Source organism: Phoxinus phoxinus, assembly GCF_949152265.1.
Source record: "Phoxinus phoxinus genome assembly, chromosome: 15".
NCBI lineage: Eukaryota > Metazoa > Chordata > Actinopteri > Cypriniformes > Leuciscidae > Phoxinus > Phoxinus phoxinus.
In genome coordinates, this window is record NC_136890.1 from 23,137,037 (window position 1) to 23,161,804 (window position 24,768).

The 24,768-nt window shown below is 37.7% G+C and overlaps 3 protein-coding genes across 6 annotated transcripts; 1 reads left to right on the forward strand and 2 right to left on the reverse strand.

The window, feature by feature from the left end:
- Nucleotides 1–430: 430 nt before the first annotated feature.
- Nucleotides 431–7,814, reverse strand: LOC307011668 (uncharacterized protein). 2 transcript variants are annotated; one of them, XM_079637620.1, is made up of 3 exons: nt 3,160–7,814; nt 1,341–1,683; nt 431–564 (listed from the first exon to the last, which is right to left on the reverse strand). In XM_079637620.1, exon 1 carries the CDS (start codon nt 6,794–6,796, stop codon nt 5,570–5,572), a length of 1,227 nt encoding a protein of 408 aa, XP_079493746.1. In that variant the 5' UTR covers nt 6,797–7,814; the 3' UTR covers nt 431–564; nt 1,341–1,683; nt 3,160–5,569. The 2 variants fall into 2 exon arrangements, with proteins under 2 accessions (XP_079493746.1, XP_079493745.1); XM_079637619.1 differs by lacking the exon at nt 431–564 and adding an exon at nt 647–772.
- Nucleotides 7,815–10,722: 2,908 nt separating this feature from the next.
- On the reverse strand, nt 10,723–21,240 carry mad2l2 (mitotic arrest deficient 2 like 2). Of its 3 annotated transcripts, XR_013800459.1 has the most exons (10): nt 20,840–21,174; nt 20,631–20,749; nt 20,412–20,483; nt 20,178–20,278; nt 20,005–20,099; nt 19,823–19,896; nt 16,877–16,969; nt 16,368–16,540; nt 12,400–12,550; nt 10,723–10,981 (listed from the first exon to the last, which is right to left on the reverse strand). XR_013800459.1 is itself a non-coding variant. In XM_079637628.1 (8 exons), exons 1-8 carry the CDS (start codon nt 20,877–20,879, stop codon nt 16,502–16,504), a joined length of 633 nt encoding a protein of 210 aa, XP_079493754.1. In that variant the 5' UTR covers nt 20,880–21,240; the 3' UTR covers nt 12,803–16,501. The 3 variants fall into 3 exon arrangements, 2 of the variants coding, with proteins under 2 accessions (XP_079493754.1, XP_079493755.1); XM_079637628.1 differs by lacking the exons at nt 10,723–10,981; nt 12,400–12,550 and having other exon boundaries at nt 12,803–16,540; nt 20,840–21,240; XM_079637629.1 differs by lacking the exons at nt 10,723–10,981; nt 12,400–12,550; nt 16,368–16,540; nt 16,877–16,969 and adding an exon at nt 17,367–18,551 and having other exon boundaries at nt 20,840–21,176.
- A 907-nt stretch (nt 21,241–22,147) lies between these two features.
- Nucleotides 22,148–22,694, forward strand: smim1 (small integral membrane protein 1). Its single transcript, XM_079636997.1, has 2 exons — nt 22,148–22,336; nt 22,463–22,694. Exons 1-2 carry the CDS (start codon nt 22,245–22,247, stop codon nt 22,584–22,586), a joined length of 216 nt encoding a protein of 71 aa, XP_079493123.1. The 5' UTR covers nt 22,148–22,244; the 3' UTR covers nt 22,587–22,694.
- The last annotated feature ends 2,074 nt before the right edge of the window (nt 22,695–24,768 follow it).

Genomic DNA, 24,768 nt, shown 5'->3' on the forward strand with positions numbered 1-24,768 from the left:
AAGCATTAACACTTGTTGAATTTCCACATTCAGCATCAGATGACATTGTTCCTGATTTTATTTCTGCAAGTCCCTCAGTATCGCATCTGTAAATTTATGAGAGCAATATTAGAATTTGTAGTCTTTTATAAAACAACCTTTTAAACACTTAATGATAATCACTTACTTTGAATGTGGTTGACATGTAGAGAAAGAGCCATTAGAGTAAGTGCCTTCTGCACAGTTACCACAATCAGTATCAGTAAATGCTGTTCCTGTAAGGAAGACAATAACTGTCTTAATAATAGTCTATAGCATTACAAGTAGGCTACTTGGGTCTGTCAACATGTTTAGCAAAACTAATAATGGCCACTTTCTATTATATTCTCTCTATTCTAAAATTCTACACAGATACACCTGTGATACCTGCTTGTCTGATATATTGTCCAGGGTGACAATCAGAGTGTTTCACAGCAAATGTACAACTGCCTTTATTTTGCTCAATGCAGTAGAATCCATCCAGTGGCTCACAGACAGTATCTGCAGAGCGTGTGCATCTTCTCTTTACTCTTAGTCCTCTTGGTCCTGTGGAAACCATAACACACTTTTTAATTTCTGTAGAAATCGCTGCTTTATTTCAAGTCTTTGTTTTGTGGAACATGCTCACCTGCATTACACAGAGAGCAGGGAAAACATGCTGTGAGTCCATTGGGTTTGTCTGTGTAAGTTAATGCAGGACATGGAAAACAAGTGGTGCTGGTATCTGCAGTGCAATGCCAATGAACACGGGTTCCTACCACAAAGGTAAAATATGAAAAACATGAATTCTCCTCCTGAGTCACTAGTGAACTGCTGTGCTCTGTCATAAAATCATACAGTGACATACTCAGTGTGTCATTAATATAAAATATCTTTGTAAATTGATGAATGTCTTCTCAGATAAGTATTACTGCTGAAAAATCCAGCATAATTTCCACATTGGTCCAGGATGGTTTATGGTGGTTAGAGTGCTGGTCTAGCTGGTGGGCCAGTAAAGACATGCTGTTCTCAAAACTGAGCTGATGTTACTGGCACCAAACATCTCTTGCTGGCCGCATGCAAATCCAACCTTATGCTAGCTAGCTGGTGATCAGCAATGCTGGATTTTTCAACAGGGATGACTTTACTTCCTCAAGTGATAGATACTTTCTCAATTGTAGTTTTTACATGCACTCATTTGTTAACAGCCAAACAAAAACTTTCCTTTGTTTATTTGAAAACACAACTTCATTTTGTTTGCCTAATAAAATCTGAAAATGTTTAAGCTTTGTCCCTCATTCAGTATTTTCTTAAGGCAGAACCAAACATTACACATACTGTACCTGGAACACACATGGGGCAGCATTCTCCATGAACCTCATATTCAGCACCAGCACACGCACTGAAACACAGTTCGAAGTTCAAAGTGACAACAGCAGCAATGGATAAGACAAATCCTAACTTAATCATGTTCATATAAAGTGAAACGCAGATTTATTTATTCGTTTTTAAAGCGGAGACAAATAGTATGTGCTAGTTTCTTCAGCATATTAGATGAAGTAGTTATGATCAGAGCCACCGCTGGCCAAAAGTTTTCTTGTAACTGGCAGATTCCTGGAGATGAATTAAGTGTCTCTGCCTATGTTCACACATGGCAATACTCCAACAGTTGCATTCTGGAAACAGCTGAAATGACAAAATGACAGTACTGAGTTCTACACCCACATAAACATGAATAAAGTGCTGATTTAAAGGTGTTGAGGGTTAGTGTCTGTTTTTTTCTGGATCTTATCAATTTTCCCAAACAAGTGATGCAATGCTCTAAGCCCAGAATTAATGTTTATGCATAAAACAAAGATCCAAATACATAAAACCATTTTTTGTCCTTTGTGTTTTTAATCAGACAAAGGCTGTCGGAGGAGATTAAACGTCATCACGACACGTCGAACAGGTAAGCTTAGTCTGCTTTTACAGCCTTGTTATGCTTATTATTGTGCTCTTATAAACTATTCTAACTCAAATGTTCTGAGAAAATGACCAAAGTGGTGTCATACCTGCACCATATTGGCTATGGCTTAAGCCAATTTTAATAGACTTACATTTCAAAATAAGAATTTGTAAATGAAACTTTGATATAAAAAAAATTATAAGTATAAAAAATACTATACTCATTTTTCTTATACTAATAAAAAACCCTATAAATAAATATGCTCTGTGACAGAAGAGCCCCTTAGCTCGTGGCCAGTGCCGTTCGGACCGGAGTTTGAACCTCTGCTCAACGATATACCGTACTAGGGGTGTTCCGGGGCACGATATTTTCCCCCCCAATATGGTAGGGGAAGGTACCACCTTTTTCGTCTCTGATTGGCTAGAAGGGCTCTCTACTAACCACACACTAACCCGACCCCTAAACCTACCCATCACACACACACACTTGCCGGGTAGGAGGGGGAAGTGACGCTGAGTGCAACTAAAAAGGTCCCATTGTTCGCGAGAGCGCATCCTTGTAATGCACAAGGACGAATCTTTCACACAAAACTGTAGTACAAATTTCATGAGATAGCATTTGTTTTAGGCTAAAATAGGTATTTTATTTATATAGGCTTTTATTTTTATTATTTTATTTATATAGGCAAAATAGGTATTTATTTTGTTATTTTATTGAGTCATTATTATTTTTTGTAAACAGAGTTCTACAATAAAAGTGTATGAACATTTTTAATATTTAAGGGTATGGGGGAGATTTCGGACACAGCCCTATACTTGCTTGGCGCACTAGGGGGAGAGGAGAGACGACGGGGTATTTTTGGTTGGCCAGTATTGTTGCGCAGACCTGGCAACCCTGCCTGTGTCAAAGTTGGCAAACCCTGTAGCTATATAACTTATTTATATAAAATGTAAGAAATCTTCTTGAAATGCTTAATCTAAATAGGTAATGTAACATTTTAAGGATCGTTAAATACATTTATGTTGACGAATTACAGTTTATTTCTCTCAAACACAGTGGATGTTTTAAAAGATATGAGGATATCTTCGCTGTGTATAACGATGTCTGAAAATAACAGATTCATGATAGGCCTACAATTTGCACACACAAATATTTAATGTAGGCTACAGCAGTCACGTACAATCATCTCGATTTAATCAATTGAAAACACTTACCGTTGAAGGTCGTTATGAATTCTAATGAAATAAAATACAAATCCTGATTCCTGACTACCAACTTCCAAACTGAAGTAAGGTGTCAACTAACAGGGGCGGTGTTAGGAGTCGCCGTGTCAATTGGACCATCACAGAAGCCTCCCCCTTTCCACCCCACATGGCACTGTCTTTTTTGTTTTGTTTTTGGGATATCATTTATTTTTCTCTTTAAGTCCACAACACACAGGAAACTTTTCTGGTGTTCACAACAACGTTTCACTGTCTTCAGTAGGCTATTTCAATGTTTAAAATATTTCAATTCATTATGAAGGGGGGGATTCCCCAGATTTTTTGGTAGGCTACACAATTAACATACAAAAGCGTAACAATGTAATATATATATATATATATATATATATAACTAAAGAGACAAGGGATTTTGACCAACCCTTCAATATTAATTCTGTTTAAAAATACAACCTATAATATTCGACATGGAATTTTTGGTCCATTTTATTTCGCATTACAAATTTGCTTCCACAAATTCAGTTGTTCAAATTAGACAGAAAATTCAACGTTTCACATCCGGTAACTGGAGGAATAGCCGATGCATGATATCCATCTGCTGTTAGTCGCCTCACCAGCAGGAGGTGCAAGCGCATGTTGATGAAGACCAGAGCAGCGGGTAGAAAGAGTCATTCATTCATAAAAACGAATTTACAGAAATGGAGCAAAGGCTACTAAGTCCAAATCCGATTTTTGTGCATATCCAATTTAGCTAATTTGAACAAAAAAAAAAAAAAAAAAACATCACATGAAATGCGACTTTTACAAATTCGTTTCAAGCTTCATCCATATGTGGTTTGAAATCCTATTCAAATCGAATTTCTTGAAAAGTTTCAGTCTGTCCGTTCTGATTTTGCTTGGTTTATGTGACTTTCTCACACCACCTAAAATGTAAACTTCAGACGTTGTTGTAGGAAACATGCTGAAAGTCGCAGCCGAAACAATGCTGTGTTGTTGCAAAGTGCCGGACGAGCAGAAAATTACAATATGATTAGGGTTGCACCTGTCCCATAAAATATGGAATTTTTCTGTATTTAAAGATAAAATGATGTGTCAAATATCTATCTATCTATGCCCAATTTCACCTGAAAATGGTAGTATACCTCACAGTCTGACACGGCTGCTGAATTCATAAAAAAACTAGTTTCCACAGACCAATTTCACCTCAGATGGAAAGTACACCTTCTCACAGTGTCAACGTCAACGTTTCAGGACATTCTGATGTTGTATTCCAAAATAAGAGCCCTTCATAAATACGCTGTTTTAGATAGGCCTACATTCAGACGTATGACATATTGAGAGAACGTACTCGGTTACTAACGTAACCTCGGTTCTCTCTAGAGAGAGGAGCGAGTACTGCGTAGTAAACTACGCTTTGGGGAAAATCCTTTTCCACGAGAATACTGAAGCCAAAAATTATCCTTAATTTTGTATAAATGTAAAACGCGTGGCCGCAGCATACAGACACAGGCGAGGAAGCTCGCGCGCCGATAGGCTGCTGTGCGGGCAACTGCTTGAGCCTATCGAGCGAGACCTAGAGTGACATCACACCCAATGAGGGCGATTCGCACCCTTCTGCGCCCTCTTCTACCTTTGGTTGTGTAAGCTAGAGCTATAGCGTCCACAATCCATCTGGATAGGCTCTGTTTCGAAGCGGCTAGTCCCTTAGAACGCCCGCTGAACGAAACAAAGAGCTGCTCCGTCTGCCTGAAAGCAGACGAGCGAGACACATAAGCTCTTAATGCCCTAACCGGGCAGAGAAAACTCTCGTCCTCATTTCCCCCAGTGACCGGAAGGGCAGACAGGGAAATGACCTGTGCCCTAAACGGTGTATTTAGGGATTTCGGAACATACCCCTGCTTAGGTTTGAGTATAACCCTAGAGTCATTAGGCCCAAACTCCATGCACGTAGCACTCACTGAGAGCGCGTGTAAGTCCCCAATGCGCTTCACTGAAGCGAGAGCCAGAAGAAACACCGTCTTGAACGACAGGTGTTTAATATCAATCTCATGTAGAGGCTCAAAAGGATGACCCTTCATGGCGTCCAGCACCGTAGAAAGGTCCCATATGGGAACTGTGGGAGGTCTGGGGGGATTCAGTCTCTTAGCTCCTTTAAGGAACCGAATGACTAAATCGTTCCTTCCAATAGACTGGCCAAGCGCTGTTTCAGAGAACGCCACCACATATACTTTGAGCGTGGAAGGGGACCTTCCCTTATCCAACAGCTCTTGTAGGAAAGATAGAACCTCTGCCACTCCGCAATCTGGGGGTAACACGCCACGAGCTGTGCACCAACCAGAAAATACTGACCACTTAGAGGCATAGAGACGACGCGTAGACGGAGCTCTGGCCTGCGTGATCGTGTTTAACACAGCGGATACCCGTTGATGGCCCACACGTGAAGGAACCATAGTTCCGGGTAAGGATGCCAAATCGAACCATTGGCTTGAGAAAGGAGATCCCTCCTCAGAGGCACTGGCCACGGGCGGTGCTTGCTAACTGCATCACAGCTGGGAACCAAGACTGATTCAACTAGAGTGGCGCTACCAGCAGCACTGAGCATCCTTCCTCCCTGATCCGCTCCACCACCTGAGTTAGGAGGGAGACAGGGAGAAAAGCATGGGGATGGCGAGGCCACGAGTAGGCTAGGGTCGTCCTCGCTTTTCGAGAAAAATTCTATACAGTGAGCGTTTTCCTGAGACGCAAACAGGTCTATATCCGCTCTGCCGAACTTCTTCCACAGCAGCCGTACTGTCTGTGGGTGCAAAGACCATTCTTCTGTCGGAACATGGTTCCTGGACAGTCTGTCTGGTCCAACATTCAGGCGCCCTGGGACGTGCGCTGCTTTCAGTGAGAGCAGGTTGCTGCGTGCCCATATCAGGAGGCGTCTGGTCAGCCTGTACAACAGCAGGGACCTGAGGCCGCCCTGGCGATTTATGTAGGATACCACTGATATGTTGTCTGAACGTACCAGGACGTGGCAACCCGCTATCAGGGGACGAAAGCGCGTGAGCGCTTTGCTCACTGCTAACATCTCGAGGCAGTTTATATGAAGGAGCTTCTCCCGCTCTGACCATAGGCCAAATAGCGGTCTGCCCTCGAGCAGCGCTCCCCATCCTGCGTTGGATGCGTCCGTAGACACCACCCTCAGTCTCGAGGAAGTCCCCAGGCTTACACCTGAATGGTACCAGTCTTTCGACCTCCAAGGGTTCAAAGCTGCAACGCATGCTTGATTGACCTTGAGGCGAAGCCGACCGGTGGCCCACGCATTGTGAGGCACCTTCCCTTTGAGCCAGAGCTGCAGTGGGCGCATGCGCAGCAGGCCCAGCTGGAGGACTGATGATGCTGAGGCCATCAGACCTAGCATCTTTTGAAAGCTCTTGAGAGGGACTACAGCGCCGCAGCGGAAAGAGCTGACTGTGCGCTGAATATGTAGTGCGCGCTGTGGCGACAGCTGTGCTGTCATTGACAGCGAGTTCAGTTCTATTCCCAGAAAAGAAATAATCTGTCTGGTGAATAGCAAACTCTTTTCCCAGTTCACTGTGAGACCGAGATTCTCGAGGTGATCCAGTAACATAGCTCTGTGCACCATGATCTCTGAATGAGATTGGGCTAGAATGAGTCAGTCGTCCAAATAGTTCAGCACCCGAACGGCCCGGAGTTTGAGGGGAACGAGCGCTGCGTCCATGCACTTCGTAAATGTACGGGGTGCCAGGGACAAGCCGAACGGCAGGACTGTGTACTGGTATGCCTGACCCTCGAAGGCGAATCTCAAAAATCGCCTGTGACGTGACGCAATCTGTATTTGAAAATACGAGTCCTTTAGATCTATTGACACAAACCAGTCCCCTTGGCGAACATGATTTTTCTGGTCGTGAGCATCTTGAACTGGCGTTTCATAAGCGCTTTTTTCAATTGCCTCAGATCTAGTATGGGTCTTTTTTGGGTACCAGGAAGTATCTGCTGTAAAGCCCCCCTTCGCTCTGAGCTTGAGATAAAGGTTATATAGCCCCTTTGCTCAGTAGTTTCTGAATTTCGGCTCGAAGCAGATGTGCTACTTTTGATTCTACCGAGGTCTCAACGCGCGCCGTGTGGGGGCGAGGGCATCGGCGAAACTCCAGCGGCGGCTGGAAGATCGAGAGCGCGGTCTCGAGCTCTGCGTCTGGCGGCGTTGAAACGAGGCGTTGGGCGGAGGCTTAGGCTGTGAACTCTGAGCAGATGGTTTCGCACAGCCTGCTGCAGAGTTGGAGCGCTTCGGGAGGAAGTGCTTCATCGCCTGGGTCGCCTTCTGTACCTCAGCATACCTGTCGGTGAAATCTTTGACCGAGGTTCCGAAGAGGCCAGCAGGGGAAAGCGGCGCGTCGAGGAACGCGATACAACGCGATACAACGCGATACAACGCGATACAACGCGAACCATGTTGTATTTCAGCCGATACAAATGCAAGCCCTAAAAATACAATGCATTAAAACGCAAGCATGGTTAATTCAATGCATATTTTTTCAAGTAGTGCAATTCAACAAGCTTTTTTGTTTCAAAAACATTTGTCATTATTTTAATTCCATATATTCTATCAAATGGATGTCTTTTTACACACTGTGTTGGGAAACAGTTTAAGGATGCAGGTTCAAATCTTGGGGAGAAGTTACACTATATAGATTATTTTTCTTCTTTATAATAACAACAACAACAGTTATGACAAATAACACCACACACACTCCAAAAACAGACATCCCAATCAGTAAAGAAGGTGCTCCATCACTGCACTCAGCATCAGACGTCTGTGTTCCTGTCATGACTGTAATTTTGCCAAGAGATTCACACCTGTTAGAGTGAGGAGCTCAAGTTAAACTATATATATCTGCGAAAAGAGCTTGATTTAAACACAAAATCTACTGAAGCAAATAATTACAGTCTACTGAAGAAAAACAAACAACTGCACAAATTTTCTTTTAAGAAAGTGTGGAAAATCAATGTTGTAAAATAATGATACTTACTTTGTATGTAAATTGCAGAGTGTACCACTTGAATATGAACCAACAGGACAGTCATTACAAACTGTATCACTAAATTCTGTTCCTATAGAAAGATTCAGAAATATAAAGTAAGTTTCAACTCCAGGAGCAATAAAGGACGTGACAGGTCTCACATTAGCTAGTGACATCATCTGACACACAAAATGAATCATCACAATCATAACTAATTTTGAATTTCCATAACTTTCCTGTTCCACCAAAAGAATATAATACATTGATAAAAGCTATCCCAGCAGGCTTAATCCAATTAATTAAAAATCATCTTAGCTTCAATAAAGTTAAAAGTGTTTATCCAGCGTTACGCTTGGGCGGTATTGATTTCTTGGATCGTAAATGCAACAACAGACATTATTCGCACAATTTTTCAAATGAAGAGAAAGATTACTCCAAGGGGTAAATTCTATTGGGGATCCCTTGTAACAAACATAAATTGGAAAAAGGCCTGGCTTTTGCCTTGTAAATTTTGTGAATCCAACAAAGTTAAGGAAATTCATTATAAAATCCTTCATAAAATCTATCCTGTTAACTTATCCATCTCTAAATATTCTGATATTGATGAAACTGGCTCTTTTTGTGGTTTTGTTGAAGAAACAGCCAACCATGTATTTTGTATGTAACCAATAGATTTTGGGTTGAATTAAGCTCTTTTCTTTTTAGTCCTACAAATGTGACCCACACCTTCACTCTCAAAGAGGTTATCTTTTATTATGAAAACCCAAAGTTACGGTCCCTTGAATATGTTGTTAATTTCTTTATCTTGTATGCAAAATTCTCCATCCACAAGCAAAAATGGCTTAAGTCTCCTTTAAGCTTTCCTCTTTTTCTTGCTGAACGTAACTCTTTTATTTCATCCCTTAAACTTATAAATAACAAAAAAAGTGCAACATTTTTGATGCATTATGATGATTTATTCAAAGATATGATTTAACATTATCATTGTTATGCTTTTCTTTTCTTTTTTGTGTATGTATATTTACATAATTTGATGTATGCAAATCCAGGATATTCATGTTTTCTGTGGTGTATCATTGTTTGTTCATTGTAAATGATACAACCTTGCTTAACTTCCCTGAGCTTGTAGTTATGTATAAGTTTGCAATAAAAAAAAATAAAAAAAATCATAACTAACTAATAATCTACTTCATCATAATTCAATAGATTTTGTCAGTTGGTTTTGTCAGGTGCTGCCAGAGTCAAAAGCAAACAATATGTCTGTATAAGGATCTGTAGTAAATCCATATTCATGGTAAACGGATTCTTTTTTCCATGTGCAATGAAAAGTTGTAAAGAGAATAATATGCAAATGTCAATTTTTATTTGATGTGAAACTTAATGTCATTTGATATAAATGCAAGCAGAGTTATAGTTCTCAGATGCCATCTCAGCCTATCATTTTTTGTGGATGTATAATAAAGCAGCTATTTCAATGAAAACAGACTGACCGGTTTGGTTGACGTATTGTCCAGGTGAGCAGGTTGAATGTTTCATGGCCTTTGGACAGCTTAAGTGCAGGTCTATACAGTAATAACCTGGCAATGGTTCACACACTGTATTTGATATTAATGTACATGCCCGCTTAACTGTCAGACCATTACCTTTGTCAAGAAAGGAGACAAATGAGTCAGTAAACTAGTGACAAGTCATCTGGAAAAAAAGATGATTTGAAAAATGGATTCACTAAATGAGATCAAGTAATTTTTACTGACTTTGATCACAGACTGAACATGGCAGACATTTGGTCAATCCATTAGGGATGTTAGTATAGGTCATCATCACAAGGCACGAATCACATGTAGTGCTTGTGAACTCATCACAATGCCTATTAACTCGCTTTCCTAGAAAATAATTACCAACACATTCATTATTGATTCAAATCCTATGCAAATAACAACTTGTGTAAACATAACAATTTGTAATTATTAAAATAAAATAATCAGAATGTAGTACGACACACATTAAAAATACAGATTTTCTGATTAATCTGAACTGGAATACTGATTTTCTGATTCATCTTGTTTAATAAAAAAAAAAGATTCTTGACTGATAAAAAAAAAAAAAACGTTATGCCTATTTTCTGCAACTCCATGAAAATGTATTTATACAGCTCTGCTTTTCCTGTATATGTCACTGTGTTCTGCTGTTTAACTTACTAGATCTTAACTAGAACTTACTAAATGTTCTTAATTCAGAATTGAACTGAGTGGAATTGATAAATTTATCGAAACCCAAAAATAAAACGTATAAACAGATAGAATTCACAACAACTTGGCCTGCCTTGTCATGGCAGGTGAAATTAAAATAGTTATGTCTAGATGAATGAAAAGTACCCCACATTTTCTGCCAATAGGACTGCACCTGCATGCTTTATATAGCACACTGAAAATTACCAGTGTCTATGACCAGATCAGAATGTAAAAGATTGTTAATGAGCATATTAGAGTTGTTGGGCTCATCAGTATTGTTGAGACAGTGTAAAGCCTGATAAATCACATGACCCCTTTAAGTATATGACTTCATCCTCATGTTGTGACGATAAGATGAAGAACAGTTGGACTTACCTGGATCACACATTGGACAACACTCTCCATTAATTTCATATTCTCCATTATTACAAGTTGCCATGCAAAGCATGATTTTCATGATGAGTAGAGGTAGTAATGTTGAGAGATTATAGTACACATATTGGGGAACTAATAAAATCATCATCGCTGGTCCAGAGGTGATAATTTTGTCTCATGGAGCTGAAAAAGAGATTTGTGTTAGATGCCTTTCAGGAAGAAAGAAAAAAAAAAGAGATAAATTGTGCCAGACCCTAACATCTCCCCAGTGTTTAATTATTAAACATGTCTTCAATGTGTCCAATAGCGCCTTTTTCTCAATGCCCACTTGTAATCTCTTTTAAATCCATTTGACTAAAATGTATTTTGGGTCTCAAAACATATTGACTTTTGAAATTTTTACGCTTACATGAATGAACTAGTATATAACATGTCAACTCAGAAGGACAGAAGGAATGACAATTGAATTTACAAAATGCCCATCTCTCATATAACCTATCCAGGAATGAAAGGTTAAGCATTCATTTAAAAAAATGTTTAACATTTTAAGATGCTGGACAACAGCACTTACTACATTTTCTCAAAAGACAAAACTATTCTAAATATAGTTAAACTATGTAGTTCAACTAAATTATAAACGTGACGTCATAAATTAAATTATCTTAAAGGGTTTGTTCATTCAAAAAATTAGAATTCTGTCATAATTTTCTCACCTAATTTCATTCCAAACCAGTAAGACCTGCGTTAATCTTCGAAACACTGAATGAAGATCTTTTAATGAAATCTGAAGAGAATTCTGTCCCTCCATAGACAGCTACACCACTACCAATTTGACGCTTCAAAAATTTGACACTTCAAAAAGTTAATAAAGAGATTTTAAAACTAAACAAAATCTGAATTTTATTCATATATAAACATTCTCAACATATAAAATATAAACATCAGATATGGTAAACAGAAGCTCTAGCATGTTAGCTTGATGTGCGAGAACCAATTCTCATGTTTTACGCAGCATATTTGAGCTTATGCAAGAAGCAATGAGGTTTGTTCTCGCGTATCACGGTTGAGCTTCTCTTCATGTTCGCTGATCAAAGTTTATATATAAATAAAAGCATAAATTCAATCTGTTCATCATATAAAGCGATCGAGTCTCTTCAGAAAATTTGGACTAAACTGCTCGATTCATATGGATTAGTTTAGTTTTACAATCTCTATGAACTTTTTGAAGTGACAGTGGTAGTTGTGTAGGCAATCAATGGAGGGACAGAAATTGCTCAGATTTCTTTGAAAAGATCTTTATTTGTGATTCAAACATTAACAAAAGCCTTACAGGTTTGGAATGACGTGGGTGAGTCATTGATGACACATTTTTCATTGTTGGGTGAACTTGTATAATTGAAGTGTATAATGTTGTATGTGTATAATGAATGTAATTTAAATGCCAGATGAATCATATGGAAATCTCACAGGTAAAACTCCCACATCTATAACAAACAGAAAAGTGGTTGAGTGGTGAAAAGAACAGAAAAGTTCACACACACACACACACACACACACACACACACACACACACACACTCTTCTAGGGCCAATCCATCTAACCTGTATGTCTTTGGACTGTGGGAGAAACCGGAGCACCCGGAGGAAACCCATGCACAAGCACAGGGGGAACATCCAAACTCCACACAGAAAGGCCTCTTGGGACTCGAACTGGTGACCTTCTTGCTTTGAGGAAACGGTGTCACGTATATAACTATAAAAACATAAAATACTTAGATCTCAATCAGTTCATTTACTCACCCTCATCTCATTCCAAACCAGTTTTAAATACCTTATTATGTGTAAAAGAAGATATTTTGAAGATTGTATAGGTAACTGGCGAGCAGGACGGAGTCGAGAGACGTGAGAGAATGGCGCGAGGCTGGTAGTGATTAATGATGAAAGACACCTGTGAGGCGCACTGGTCTCGAATCTCTCACGGAGGAGCGGAAGCATAAAGGACTGTGTTATGCCTGGTTCAGATTACACGATTTTAGCCCGATTTTGGCACGATTCGTTTGACGCAGGGTGTCGTGGGGATTCGTAAACGACAACGGGCGTCGGGACGCAAGATTTGATCGTTTCATCTCGTATAGTGTGTCATAGTGGGCGACAACCTACGTCGCGTCTGCGATGCTTCACGACATCACGACAAAAAGACTAGCATGTTTGATTTTTTTTCGGTCCTCCACGACGAGAGTGAGTGAGTGAGCGAGCGAGACAGAGTGTGTGCTAGTGAGTGTGTGTGCTAGGGTGACCACCTGGCTATATTGCTCTGTTGCAGGTCAGACCTGATTTCGCGGGACACGAGGGAGATAACTTACTATTATTATAGGTGAATAAATATTGATTTTATATTAACGTTAGATGTCTTTGCTAGCTTTATAAAAATGTTAGTCTATGACGGCGCTGACCGGCGCTGTGAACGTCACTAATAGCCTAATATAAAACTCATTTTAACAGCACGGGTCTATTCAATCTAAATAATTAAGTGAAAATAATAATCCAATCGCTAAAAAGCACATTTCCAAATAAACACAAATTCCATTAGGAAAGACTACAGATTAAATGCGTTCTTACCGGATTCAGTAGCCTATTTTTGTGTCTTTTCCATGCGTGATGGTGAAACTTCGGTGGCTACACAGCAATCTCCTTTTTTAGGGTCACCTGTAACTGGTTTTAACCATGTATATATTTTTTTCTCCCATTCCTTACGAACAAAGACGCTTTTTCTTCTCGGGAGCTCCGGATAGATCCATTTTTCTATTGCAGAATTTTTTTTTTTTTCTCAGTGTTTGTTTTCCCGAATTCCCGCTCTGGCTAGAACCAATAATAACGGCTGCGCACGTTCAGTGTTTTCTTATTAACTTTTTTTTTTGTATAATTGTAATTTAAAAGGACGATTAAATAAAATGATGCAGACAAAATTAAAATGTGGGACACTGCTTATGACTTGCGGGACAAAGCTTCAAACTTCGGGACTGTCCCTCACCCCAGTGTGTGTGTGTGTGTGTGTGTGTGTATACGTGTGAGAGTGAGTGCGTGTGTATATGACATAGTATATGTGCGAGTGAATATGTGCGAGTGAATGTCTGCGACGGCACGCGATGACTGGTCAGAAAGCAACGTGTAGTCTGACATGTTTCTTGTCCACGACACGACAAGATTTTAGGATTCAAAATCGTGTAATCTGACACAGTGACTATCGTAACCGACAAAAAAATCGTGTAATCTGAACCAGGCATAAAGGACTTCACCTTCGCTCCGACTGTAAAGATCGAGAGAGGCCAGGCCTGGAATTTATTTGATGTTTTGTTTTATTATATGTGACCGCAGTCGTCCGTGAGATGCTACTGTCTTTTACTTTCATTTTGTATTTGTTTTATTTTGTGTCATTAAAGTCTTTTGAATGTTCGCCGGTTCCCGCCTCCTTCTTCCCAGGACAACGAACTTCGTTACAGTATTAAACAGTTTTACCATTGACTTCCATTGAAAAAACAAAAACACTGAGACATTTCTCAAATATTTTACTTAAAACTATCCCTCATATCAAAGTTTTTGCACCAAGAACAGATATAATTTAGTTCAACATGAACATTTTCCACTCTACACCAAAGCCTGAAATTGAAAACAAGTGGCAGCATTATGTAGGTTAAATGGATTCTGTTATAATTATTTAACCTCTTCACTTGTGAAACAAATAATGCAAGGAGGGTAAACACATGGCTACATGTGACAATGACAACATCATTTAAAATTGTGTAAACATGCCACAGGGAATTCACAGACAGCTCATCATGAATTCTAGAGCTGCCTGTGTTCTTTTGATGTTCTTCAATTGAGAGAAACTTAGGACACATGCACCTGATGTTCTGATAAATGTGGGTGGTCCATTACATTTTACAGAGGGACCTTGATCTGCTAATGAGTTCAATATTAAGAAAACAAATTGAAAAAGACACCCGATTTGCTAAATATACAACTATAGACTCCAAAAAATATGTTCCAAGAGCTTCTTGATAATGTTACTTTTGAATGTTCTCTGAATGTTTTGAAACTAAATTACCGGTAGCTATAGTTCTTCGCTGACAATAATCGCATTTAGAACTCCCTACACCATTATCAAATTACAATATATGTGTACCTATCATCTGCGCAGCGGATGTAACATAAATATTGTAACTTACTTTACTTTCAAATTTAAAATCAGATAATAAGACCATACATATACAAAACACACATTAGCCTACGGCCTGTCTAATCAATATAATCAAAACATTATATTAGTTCTATTGGTCTTTTACATAGACTAGCCTACTTAAATATTTAATTATTGCAGCTATTAATTGACTATTAACATATTTGAGGCTGTAAATACTTATAGAGCTACCGCAAAACGGAAGTTCAAACACAATTCTAAAGATGGCTGTGCGCACCACACTCATCTTCATCTGAAAATAATAAATATATTATAAAAAAAAAAAACAGGATCATATTAGTACACAAAACCGTGATAAAAATTAAATAGAAGCAAAATATACAGATATATTGGTAAACAATAATTCTACTTATACTTAAAGGGTCATGAAACAATAATTTGTACTTTCAGCTCAAGTCTAACTCAATCTTTTTGAAAAATGCAACTTAACAAGTTCACAATTCAGCTCAAAATACTTAGTAATGAAAATATTTTAAACAAATCTGCTGTAAAAAAAAAAAAAAGTGCACCAACTTCCCATCACAGGAAAAAAATTCTGCTTTCATGCATGTGACTTTCATGAACTACTTTCTCTTCTACTTCTTTAAACACAGTCCTAAATGTACAGGAATGTCTGCTTTTGTGAACTTTAAAGGGCACCTATTATGCAAAATTCACTTTGTAAAATTCATTTGTACATAAATGTGTGTTGGCAGTGTGTGTATACAACCACCCTATAATGATAAAAATCCAACCAGTGTTTTTTTTAAAAATCCCTATAAATCATAAGCACTGTCTCAGAACGAGCTGTTCTCAGAATCAATGCAATGTGACGTAAAATCAATGCAATGTGAGTAGAATTGCACAAGCCCCGCACACGACTGTTGATTGACACTGCAGTTGGATCACTAAACTTTTGCCATGAAAACACTCGGAGCTTGTATGATACATTTATTTTCAGAAATTCTTAATTTAGAAATATAGCTTTAAAAACTATTTATTCCTGTCTGTACAAAAATATGGTAATGTGGACCACTTTCCCTTTTACTTAATTCTTTTAAAAAAATGTACTAAATGAACCGATTCTAGCATTAAACGTATGCATTCGTGAACTGAATTTACTGTTTACTTGATCCAAAAGGCTTGTTTGGTTTAGCACAGAGCTGCAGGTAGAGGAAGAAGGAAATCTAGTGACATTTAATGAGTAGTGAAAAATGACAAAATTGATTTAAAAATAAAACACAGGACAATTTCAGCACATTGACAAATCTTGAGCAAAAAGTGATACAAATTAAACAGGCAAAAGATACTGATAAACATTAATTCTACTTACTTAAAATAAGTAAAGTCCAGCTCAATATATTTCCTTTAAGTTTCTGAGAAATACATACACATGACTTAAAACCACTTCCTGTTTCCTGTAGAAACAGAAACTAACAGAATCGTTCATGCTCCACTTGCAGTGCATCAAGTTTTCTGTGTCTTTTCTTCTACATAGAGTTGCATCTGTTTAGAGGAAAGGAGAAAACACATTTTATAATGTTCCAAGACTGTTACTAGTATTTACACTTTTTTCTTCTTCTAAAAACACGTGTTGCTTCCTTTTTTTACAAGAACATGGTGTTCTGTGTCAATGGAGTAGCTTTGTGGCAGAAAATAGAATAAGGTCATTCTGAAATACTTATTTTTAAGATTTTTAGACGCGTGTATTTAATTTAATACTGTATCAGCACATCAGTGTGTGAGTGAAAAATCTCAATATTTAATTTGTTGCTTTTACACTAAGAATGATCCAAGAGCATTTTGTGCCAGCAATAAAATTGACTGTTGGGAATGTCTCACCTTGAGAATATCAGAAGTCATTGTTTTTAGAGGAATGAGTTTAGCCTCTTCCATGTAAACTTCCTGCTCATCTGCTACAATCCATGGAAAATCCTGTAAAGCCGATAAGACAAGAATGTGCAGAGATGATAGTTTTAAAAGGATAGTTCATCCAAAAATTTAAATAGTAATTTACTGAAAGCATTTCTTTTTTATGAGTCTGGATTTGAATGTGGCTACTGTTGGAGCACATCTCTTCTGGAAGCTGATTCCAGCTATAGATAATAACAATAAACGTTTATTTGTATAGCACTTTTGATACATGAAATGCAGCTCTAAGTGCTTCACAAGCATAAAAACAAATATTGGCAATACAAAATTATATATATATATATATATATATATATATATATATATATATATATATATATATATATATATATATATATAAAAGCAATATAAAAAATACTCAAAGCAATAATTAATAATTAATTAATAAGTATTAACTGGGGATGCCCAAGACTAATTTCATTAATGCTTAAACGGAAATTTTGCAGTCGACTAGTCTAACCCCGTCTGTATAACGTTACAAGAACCATTGGAAAAATACTACTTAATCTATGAACAGTCAAATCCCATACTGAATACTGCTATAAATAGGTCAGATACATGGGATGTGCTTGCCTTGCATTATGATCATTGTATATTAAACTTCAGCATTCACTTAAACAACGTTAGCCATTATATAGATTTATTCAAATCAACAGGCATCGCAGGACCAATAAGTTCAAACCAGGCCAGCCTATTAGAATAAAATTTCCTCAAATAAAAGTTATTCTACATTAGTCAGTTAAGGTATTGTTGTCCGTTACCACGGCAGCCACTTGCATATCCGAGTTTGAACGCACTTCTCGTTCACATGACGGGTAGCAAAATCGCAAGTATTTTCTTTGATAGGTTGTTGATATAGCAACTGTTTAAGTGTCAATTAAGTTCCATTTATTTTTAATTCATAATTTTTATCCTTTAATCCGATATAAAATTCCATACCGTATTGGGATTTCCTCCTTTGGTATAGTCAAGATACATTGTAAGATGGAGCAGGTGTAAAACAAACTTGAGCAGTCTTTATCTGAAATGCATTCCTGTCATGAATGACATTCCTCTGTCTAGATGTTGACAGCACATTAAAGCGGTGCTCCCGCAAAGAATCCATAACTCGGGAAGTTTCCAACAAGGTTGTCCGTACAAATAACTATTACTGCTCCTTCAATAGCCCCTGTATTTGTGTTTCTAAAACTGAAAGTTCATCCTCAATAGCGTATCTCAAGATCTCTTTGTTCTAAAAACTCCATCCTGCAACACTGCCGCCATGTGGGGAATTAGTTTTAGTTCTTTGCAGACTCGCCTTGCTTTGAGTGAACACTTGATATTTCAAACTAACTTGATTCTAATGATTTTAGTGATCTGTTGGGTTTATATTTAGTGAGCATATCTGCAATGTATTGAGGTCCTAGGCCATTGAGTGATTTATATTTATAAAGTAATAGTACTTTATAGTCAATTCTAAATGTAACTGGGAGCCAGTGTAAAGTCCTGAGGACTGGTGTGATTTGTTCAGATTTTCTGGTTCTGCTCAGAATCCTGGCAGCAGCGTTCTGTATGACCAGTGAGGAGTCCATTACAATAGTCCACCCTGTGGGTGATAAAGGCAAATCTTGACTGGATACAAAATATCTAATTCTTGAAATATTTTTGAGATAATAGTTGATAATAGGATAATAATTTTGACCCCTAGAGTCAAGGTATGCATTCACTTTGAGAACTTCATCTTTGTTTCCAAATGCAATGACTTTATGTTTAACTGAAGAAAGTTTTGGCACATCCAAATGTTAATTTCATCAATGCATTAGCACAGGGAATCAATAGGGCTGTAGTCGTTAGGCGATAGGGCTGAGTAGATCTGGTGTCATCTGCATAGCTGTGGTAAGCAAAGTAAGTCTTAAACTCCAAAAATGTCAATTAGGTTCAGCCCCTTCATGTTGCATGCTTTTGCAGCCATATATTTAGACCAAGCAACCTTGAAAACATATTAGTTTATCTTTTTGGGAGTGGCCCACTGTTGAACGACTGAATTTTCAGCTTTCCACGTGTTTCAAAGAGACAGCAGGAAATTATACTTCAAGACTGCAAGTGCTGAAGTGCCAACTAGCCTCTCCCTATGGAGGATCCCTTTACCACTCTACAGATAAAGCATTGTGGAAAATTCACGTATCTACCCCGTAGTGGTAAGATAAAATAAAATTTTGTATCAAATTTATAGGCAGGACAAGTAGTTTGTTTAGGCTTGGTTTGTAGGGAATTACAAACATGCGCACATATTCAAATGCACATAACTATAGAATTAATTCTTGATGCGCACGTGAGCGCCATCAGCGTTTCTCACAGGTTCACGTTTAAAGTCTGTTGAGAGAGAACGGTGTCGTCTTAGCGGCCCCTAATTTAATAACAAATTATCCTTTCGACAGAAGTGAATCAAACAAAACTAACTTTAGCTGGAAAATAACATTATTCAAGAACCGCTATAAAGCCAAAACAATCTGTTACCTTAAATTATATGTTTATCTCTGTAAAGCAGCTTTGAAACAATCTACATTGTTAAAAGCGCTATATAAATGAAGATGACTTGACAGTCCACATGAAGTGTGCCATTTGGGACAAGGCCTAAGACTTCACATCAGGTTTGCATGAAAGCTTGTTTCCACCATGGAATAAAAAAAATAAAAAAAAGTAATTGTGACTTTTTATCTCACAATTCTGACTTAATAAATATTTTTACTCCATGGTGCAAACAAGCTTTCATAAGTTTGTATGTAAAGTTTTTGTTTTTGGCTTTCTAGCAAGATTCACTTAGATATCCAGTCACCAGAGTGAGCAAAAAAAAATAAAAAGGGGGTTTTAACACACCTTGATGACCTGAACTTTTTCCATGTTTCTTGTGGCAGCTTCCCTGGTGTGTACCAGCACTGTGAATGTACATCCTGCAGAGAGAAAATAAGCACAGTAATGTAAATCTATTAAAACTTTATTCAATAAGTGTAAGGTCATTATCCAGGTAGCTTGGTTTGTGTTGAAGGCTGAGCACCTACCTGGAGGATTGGTGTCTAGAACAGCGTCACACACACTGATTTTTAGAATCACAGCTCTCAGCAGCTGCTCCACATGGGACAGCAGAGTCTCTGAGCTGACACAGAAAAATCATACACGTATGAAAGACATGCACAATGTTTGCTTCAAAAACACTGAACCCACTGTAACTCACCTGATGGACAGCAGTGGAGGCTGTGAGATCTCAAACACAAATCTCTCCACTGGATGATGCTCTTTATCCATGATCACCACTACAACCTTCTCAGCCTCATTCTGCACAAACAACATCAAACATGCCTTATCCACTAACTTACGTTTTGTAAAGATGGAGCGGTTTTATATTATATTGCTTAACCTGTTTTTCTTTCAAATGTGTACATTCATCAAAAATTAAATAAAAACTCACCTTCTCTATCAATGGCTTGACACAACTGAGCGTGTCTTGAATGTACTGATTTAACTCAGGATGGCATGACATCTGTCAAATTAAACATAAGTGGTCAAATAATTTCTTCCATTCAGCACTACCTTTGGGCTCACTTGTGTTGAAAAATTTTATAAGATTTCCAAAAACATTGATTTAAGAGTGCATTACAGAGCTATCATAAATCTTAAAAAACATTACCTGCACAGGAACGTTATATTTCTTCCTTTTCTGAAAGATGCCAGACGGATAAACTTCTCTGACATAGAGGATGAGGTGAATGGCCACTTCCAAAAACTCACAAAGAATGTCAGCAACAACTGCAAATGACCAATACAACCAGAATACTCAGAATTGTGTTATTTGAAAGCTGTACCGTGCAGTAAATTTACAAATGAACTGCAATTTACCTTGGCCAAAATTGAGGTCCTGCCTTGTCAGAGTGGCCATAGTGAAATCGCAAAAAAACTTTAATGAACTGACGATAGTCTACATGTCAGCGATCATGCATGGTTGCTTCAGAATATCTGTGCATTCAGTAATACATGCGAGTCCTCTGCGAAAAATCCTAGTGCAATACATTCAGTGCTATAATTTGAAAAATGTCTGTCATCCGCAAATAAACATTAAATAAACAAACATTTCATAAAACAAGGCAGCATCTCCTCATTTTTTTTATTCTTGCGGGATCAGGATGTTTACAATTTTCTTCAGTAATCTGCAGTAGAACAGTAGCGCTATATGTCTTATGTGATTCTGCTGCTGCCTCCTACTGGAGTGGATGAACGTGACAAAGACCACAGCAGCATAACCTACTACAGAATTGAACAGGGGAGTGATTTTGAGAATCTTTATTATACTCACTTTTTTTGTGTGTGAATGAAAGGAATATTATACTACTGTGATTATTAAACATTATATATCATAGTATGCAGTAAGTAAGTTGGGAGTAAGGCCAGAGTCAGAGATCACATAAAATGCATGGTTAAAGAACTAATTCTCTGTAAAATACGTGGCTGTTTTCACCCCTAAAGTGAGTAAGCTTTCAGATGAAAAATGAAAAGTATTAACATCTTAACATCATGACAGTGTATTCAATTCTGCAGGGATTTCATAAGATTTAACTTGTTTATATAAAGATAAGTTGATGTTTTTAATGAAATATTTATTTATTTGATAATATGGCACACTAGTTCTTCACAATAATAAGCCTAGTTCACTCAGGGAACAAGACACATTTATTTTTATTAACCAAGAGAGCAGTTAAGGGATTTAATTTATGACGGGCTGTGAGCAAAGGTTACCCAAATGTCCTCATGGACCCGCTGCTCACATAAAAGACAGTGTGAGAGACTCAGGATTTGATGACTTCCCAGTTGATGTCATGAGAACATGTGAGTACTCAAATTATGCTTCAATCGGCAGACAGATTTGCAAATAAAGCAGAATCATTGTATCAATGTTTTGATTGGAACATTAATGTGATGCAGTACAAACTTTAGGAACAACAACCACTGAATATATATACAAAATATAGCAGCTGTATACTGTATATACTATTCATGTAATGAACCTCAGTCACTAACATTCTTTATATTATTCATTAACTCTTCTTTATCGTTGATAACTGAACTGCTGAATGATTCACTATCCAAGACACAGCCAAAGCCTACCTGAAAGTAAACTTTCCTGAAGTGATTTTTATGTCTAAAAGTCGCAGGGTACGTTTTTGTTAAACTCGTTTTCTACTGTAGCTTCTCCTTTTTATTTACTTTCTTTTTTAGCTGACTTTGAGGAACAGAAAGCTGGAAATAAATGGAGTCTAATGAGGCCAGTGTTCACTACAACCGCTGGAGTGAAGACAACATGAATATGCCCGTACCGCAGTCACAGTCCAGACTGACTGGGTGAGAATCCACTATATGATTCTAGTTTTCAGAGAACTGAAAAATAAACAGTGTTAAAGCAAAATTGCATAAGTTGTTATTGGAGTAAATCAGATAACTCATGTCAATCTCATCTGTGCCCTATAGACTCTATAACAGTCTGTGCACTGGACGGCTGGGTATCGTGCTGAAAGTGGCAGCATCTTTGACTGTGATGGTAGTCATATACATAGTTGGATACATCACAGGATACTACGTTCACAGATGCTGATGAGGACACTCTCCGTATCTTGAAGGAACTGGATATTGAAGAAAAAAAAAAACTGGCTCTTATTGGAAACATGAATTATGTCCATAAAGGAAACATTGTATAAGAGTTTACCAACATTTATCAATATTTTTTGGAATGATTGTGTCATTCTGCAACACAGACAAATGCATTACATTTATTTTAACCCTATATATGAACCAATTAAAGATAACAAATAAACAAATAAATACAATTCTTCAATCAAAAATAGACCAGATTTTTATTTTTTTTATTTTTTAAATGTAAGTGATCTCACCATCTCATATTCAAAAGAATGTTAAAGGAGTCGCAACAGATATATTCAGCTATTATGGCAGTAATAACAATTCTAAAGTTATAAAAAAGAGCAGTAAACACTTTAAAATGAGGTTCAATTTGTTAACATTAGTTAATGCATTAGTATTAATCTACAGTAATATTAATTCCTACTACCATTCAAAAATTAGAAGCCAGTAAGAAATTCAAAAGAAATCAATAGTTTTAGCAAGTAGATTGGTGTTCTTTTTAACTTTCTATTCATAAAAAAATCATGCTTTTTTTTTTGTTTTTGTTCAGACAAAAATATTTAGCAGCACAACTTTTTTCAACATTGGTAATAACAATAATAAATGTTTCCTGAGCACAAAATCAGAATATTAGAATGATTTCTGAAGGATCATCTGAAAATTCAGTTTTGCCATCACTAAATTAAATTTAAAATATATTTTAAAAAAGAAATCAGCTTTTTAAAGTTGTAATATTTCACAATATTACCATTTTACTGTATTTTTTTTAATCAAATAAATGCAGCCTTGAAAAGTGACTTTTTCAAAAACACTAAAAAGTCTTACTGACCCCAAACTTTTTTTAAACAATATACTATAACTTTTCATGTTGAAGTTAAGACCATGACACCTAAATGCATTAACTTGTAAACGAACTGAACATTATAGACATCAATCCTGGTCATAGATGATTTTAATAGTATCCACATCCTGTTCTTCTAGTGTTTGATCAATAATCTCATCTTTAAATGGAGAAAACAAGCTTGCATTTACTTTGATGATCCACGCTGTGATCCTTTGGTTAGTATAATACTCGTCCTCCTGATTGTCTATCATTTCATTCACGTCCTTCTCATTTTCCATCTCAATAGCCGAATCTGAGAGCGTCTGCACACGTCTGCCCTTAGATACACTCGCTGAGTCCTTCATCCTTTCCGTCATCGCTTCTCTGTCATTGGCATTGACATTACTGGGCTCTACACCCAGAAATCCATCCTGTAGCTGCCCTGCTGATGGATCAGAAATCTTCAAGCTGTTCTGTCTCGGTTCTTGGTTTTGAACCAGCACTCTCTCATTAAAGACAGCCAGCCCGTTGCAGATCAGCTGACATCCTTGCTTTTGTCTGCTGAACAATGCCTTGTCCATCTTTATGCTGGTGGACAAGATATTGGCTTTCTTCTCTTGACATTCTACCTCCCAACTTGGCACACAGTTTTTTGTACAAGACATGGAGATGGTAGACATTCTTGGGCTGTATATTGGAGGCAGTGAGCTACTATTTGCCAACGTCCTGCCTTCGTTCCCCTTCGGCATTAAAATCTTCAGAGTTTTGCAGGTTTGATCTTTCCCATTGCCAGCCAATTTCCCCCCTAATGATAAATGGTAGGATCCCTTCATTCCAATCAACTCGAGACAAATAGGCACAGATGGGCTGGAGGTCTTCAACGTCTCAAGCTTATGTAAATTCTCTTGGATGCCATTATGAGTTTTGTTAGATCCACTCTTCCTTCTTGTCCTGTGTTCCCAATTATCATTCCTCTGGTCACTCTGGGTCATTTTCATTACTTTCTATTAAGACCGTAGCAAAACAGTCCGCTGTCAATGTCATGTGGCATGATGGACTGTCCCGTGAGACAGAGTCCTGCTTGCATCTCTTATAGACAGCTCAGACTTACTCTCCTCCTCTTTACATTTCCTGAGTCCGCCAGTCATCTGATCTGTAACCAAACCCGAAGCATTCATGTGCTCCACAGGCACAAACAAACACAGGATGAAAACAATGCTAAGTGTTTACTAAAAATGTTTGAATACGTGCATTTTTAAAATGGTTAATAATGCTAAGTGTTTACTAAAAATGTTTGAATACGTGCATTTTTAAA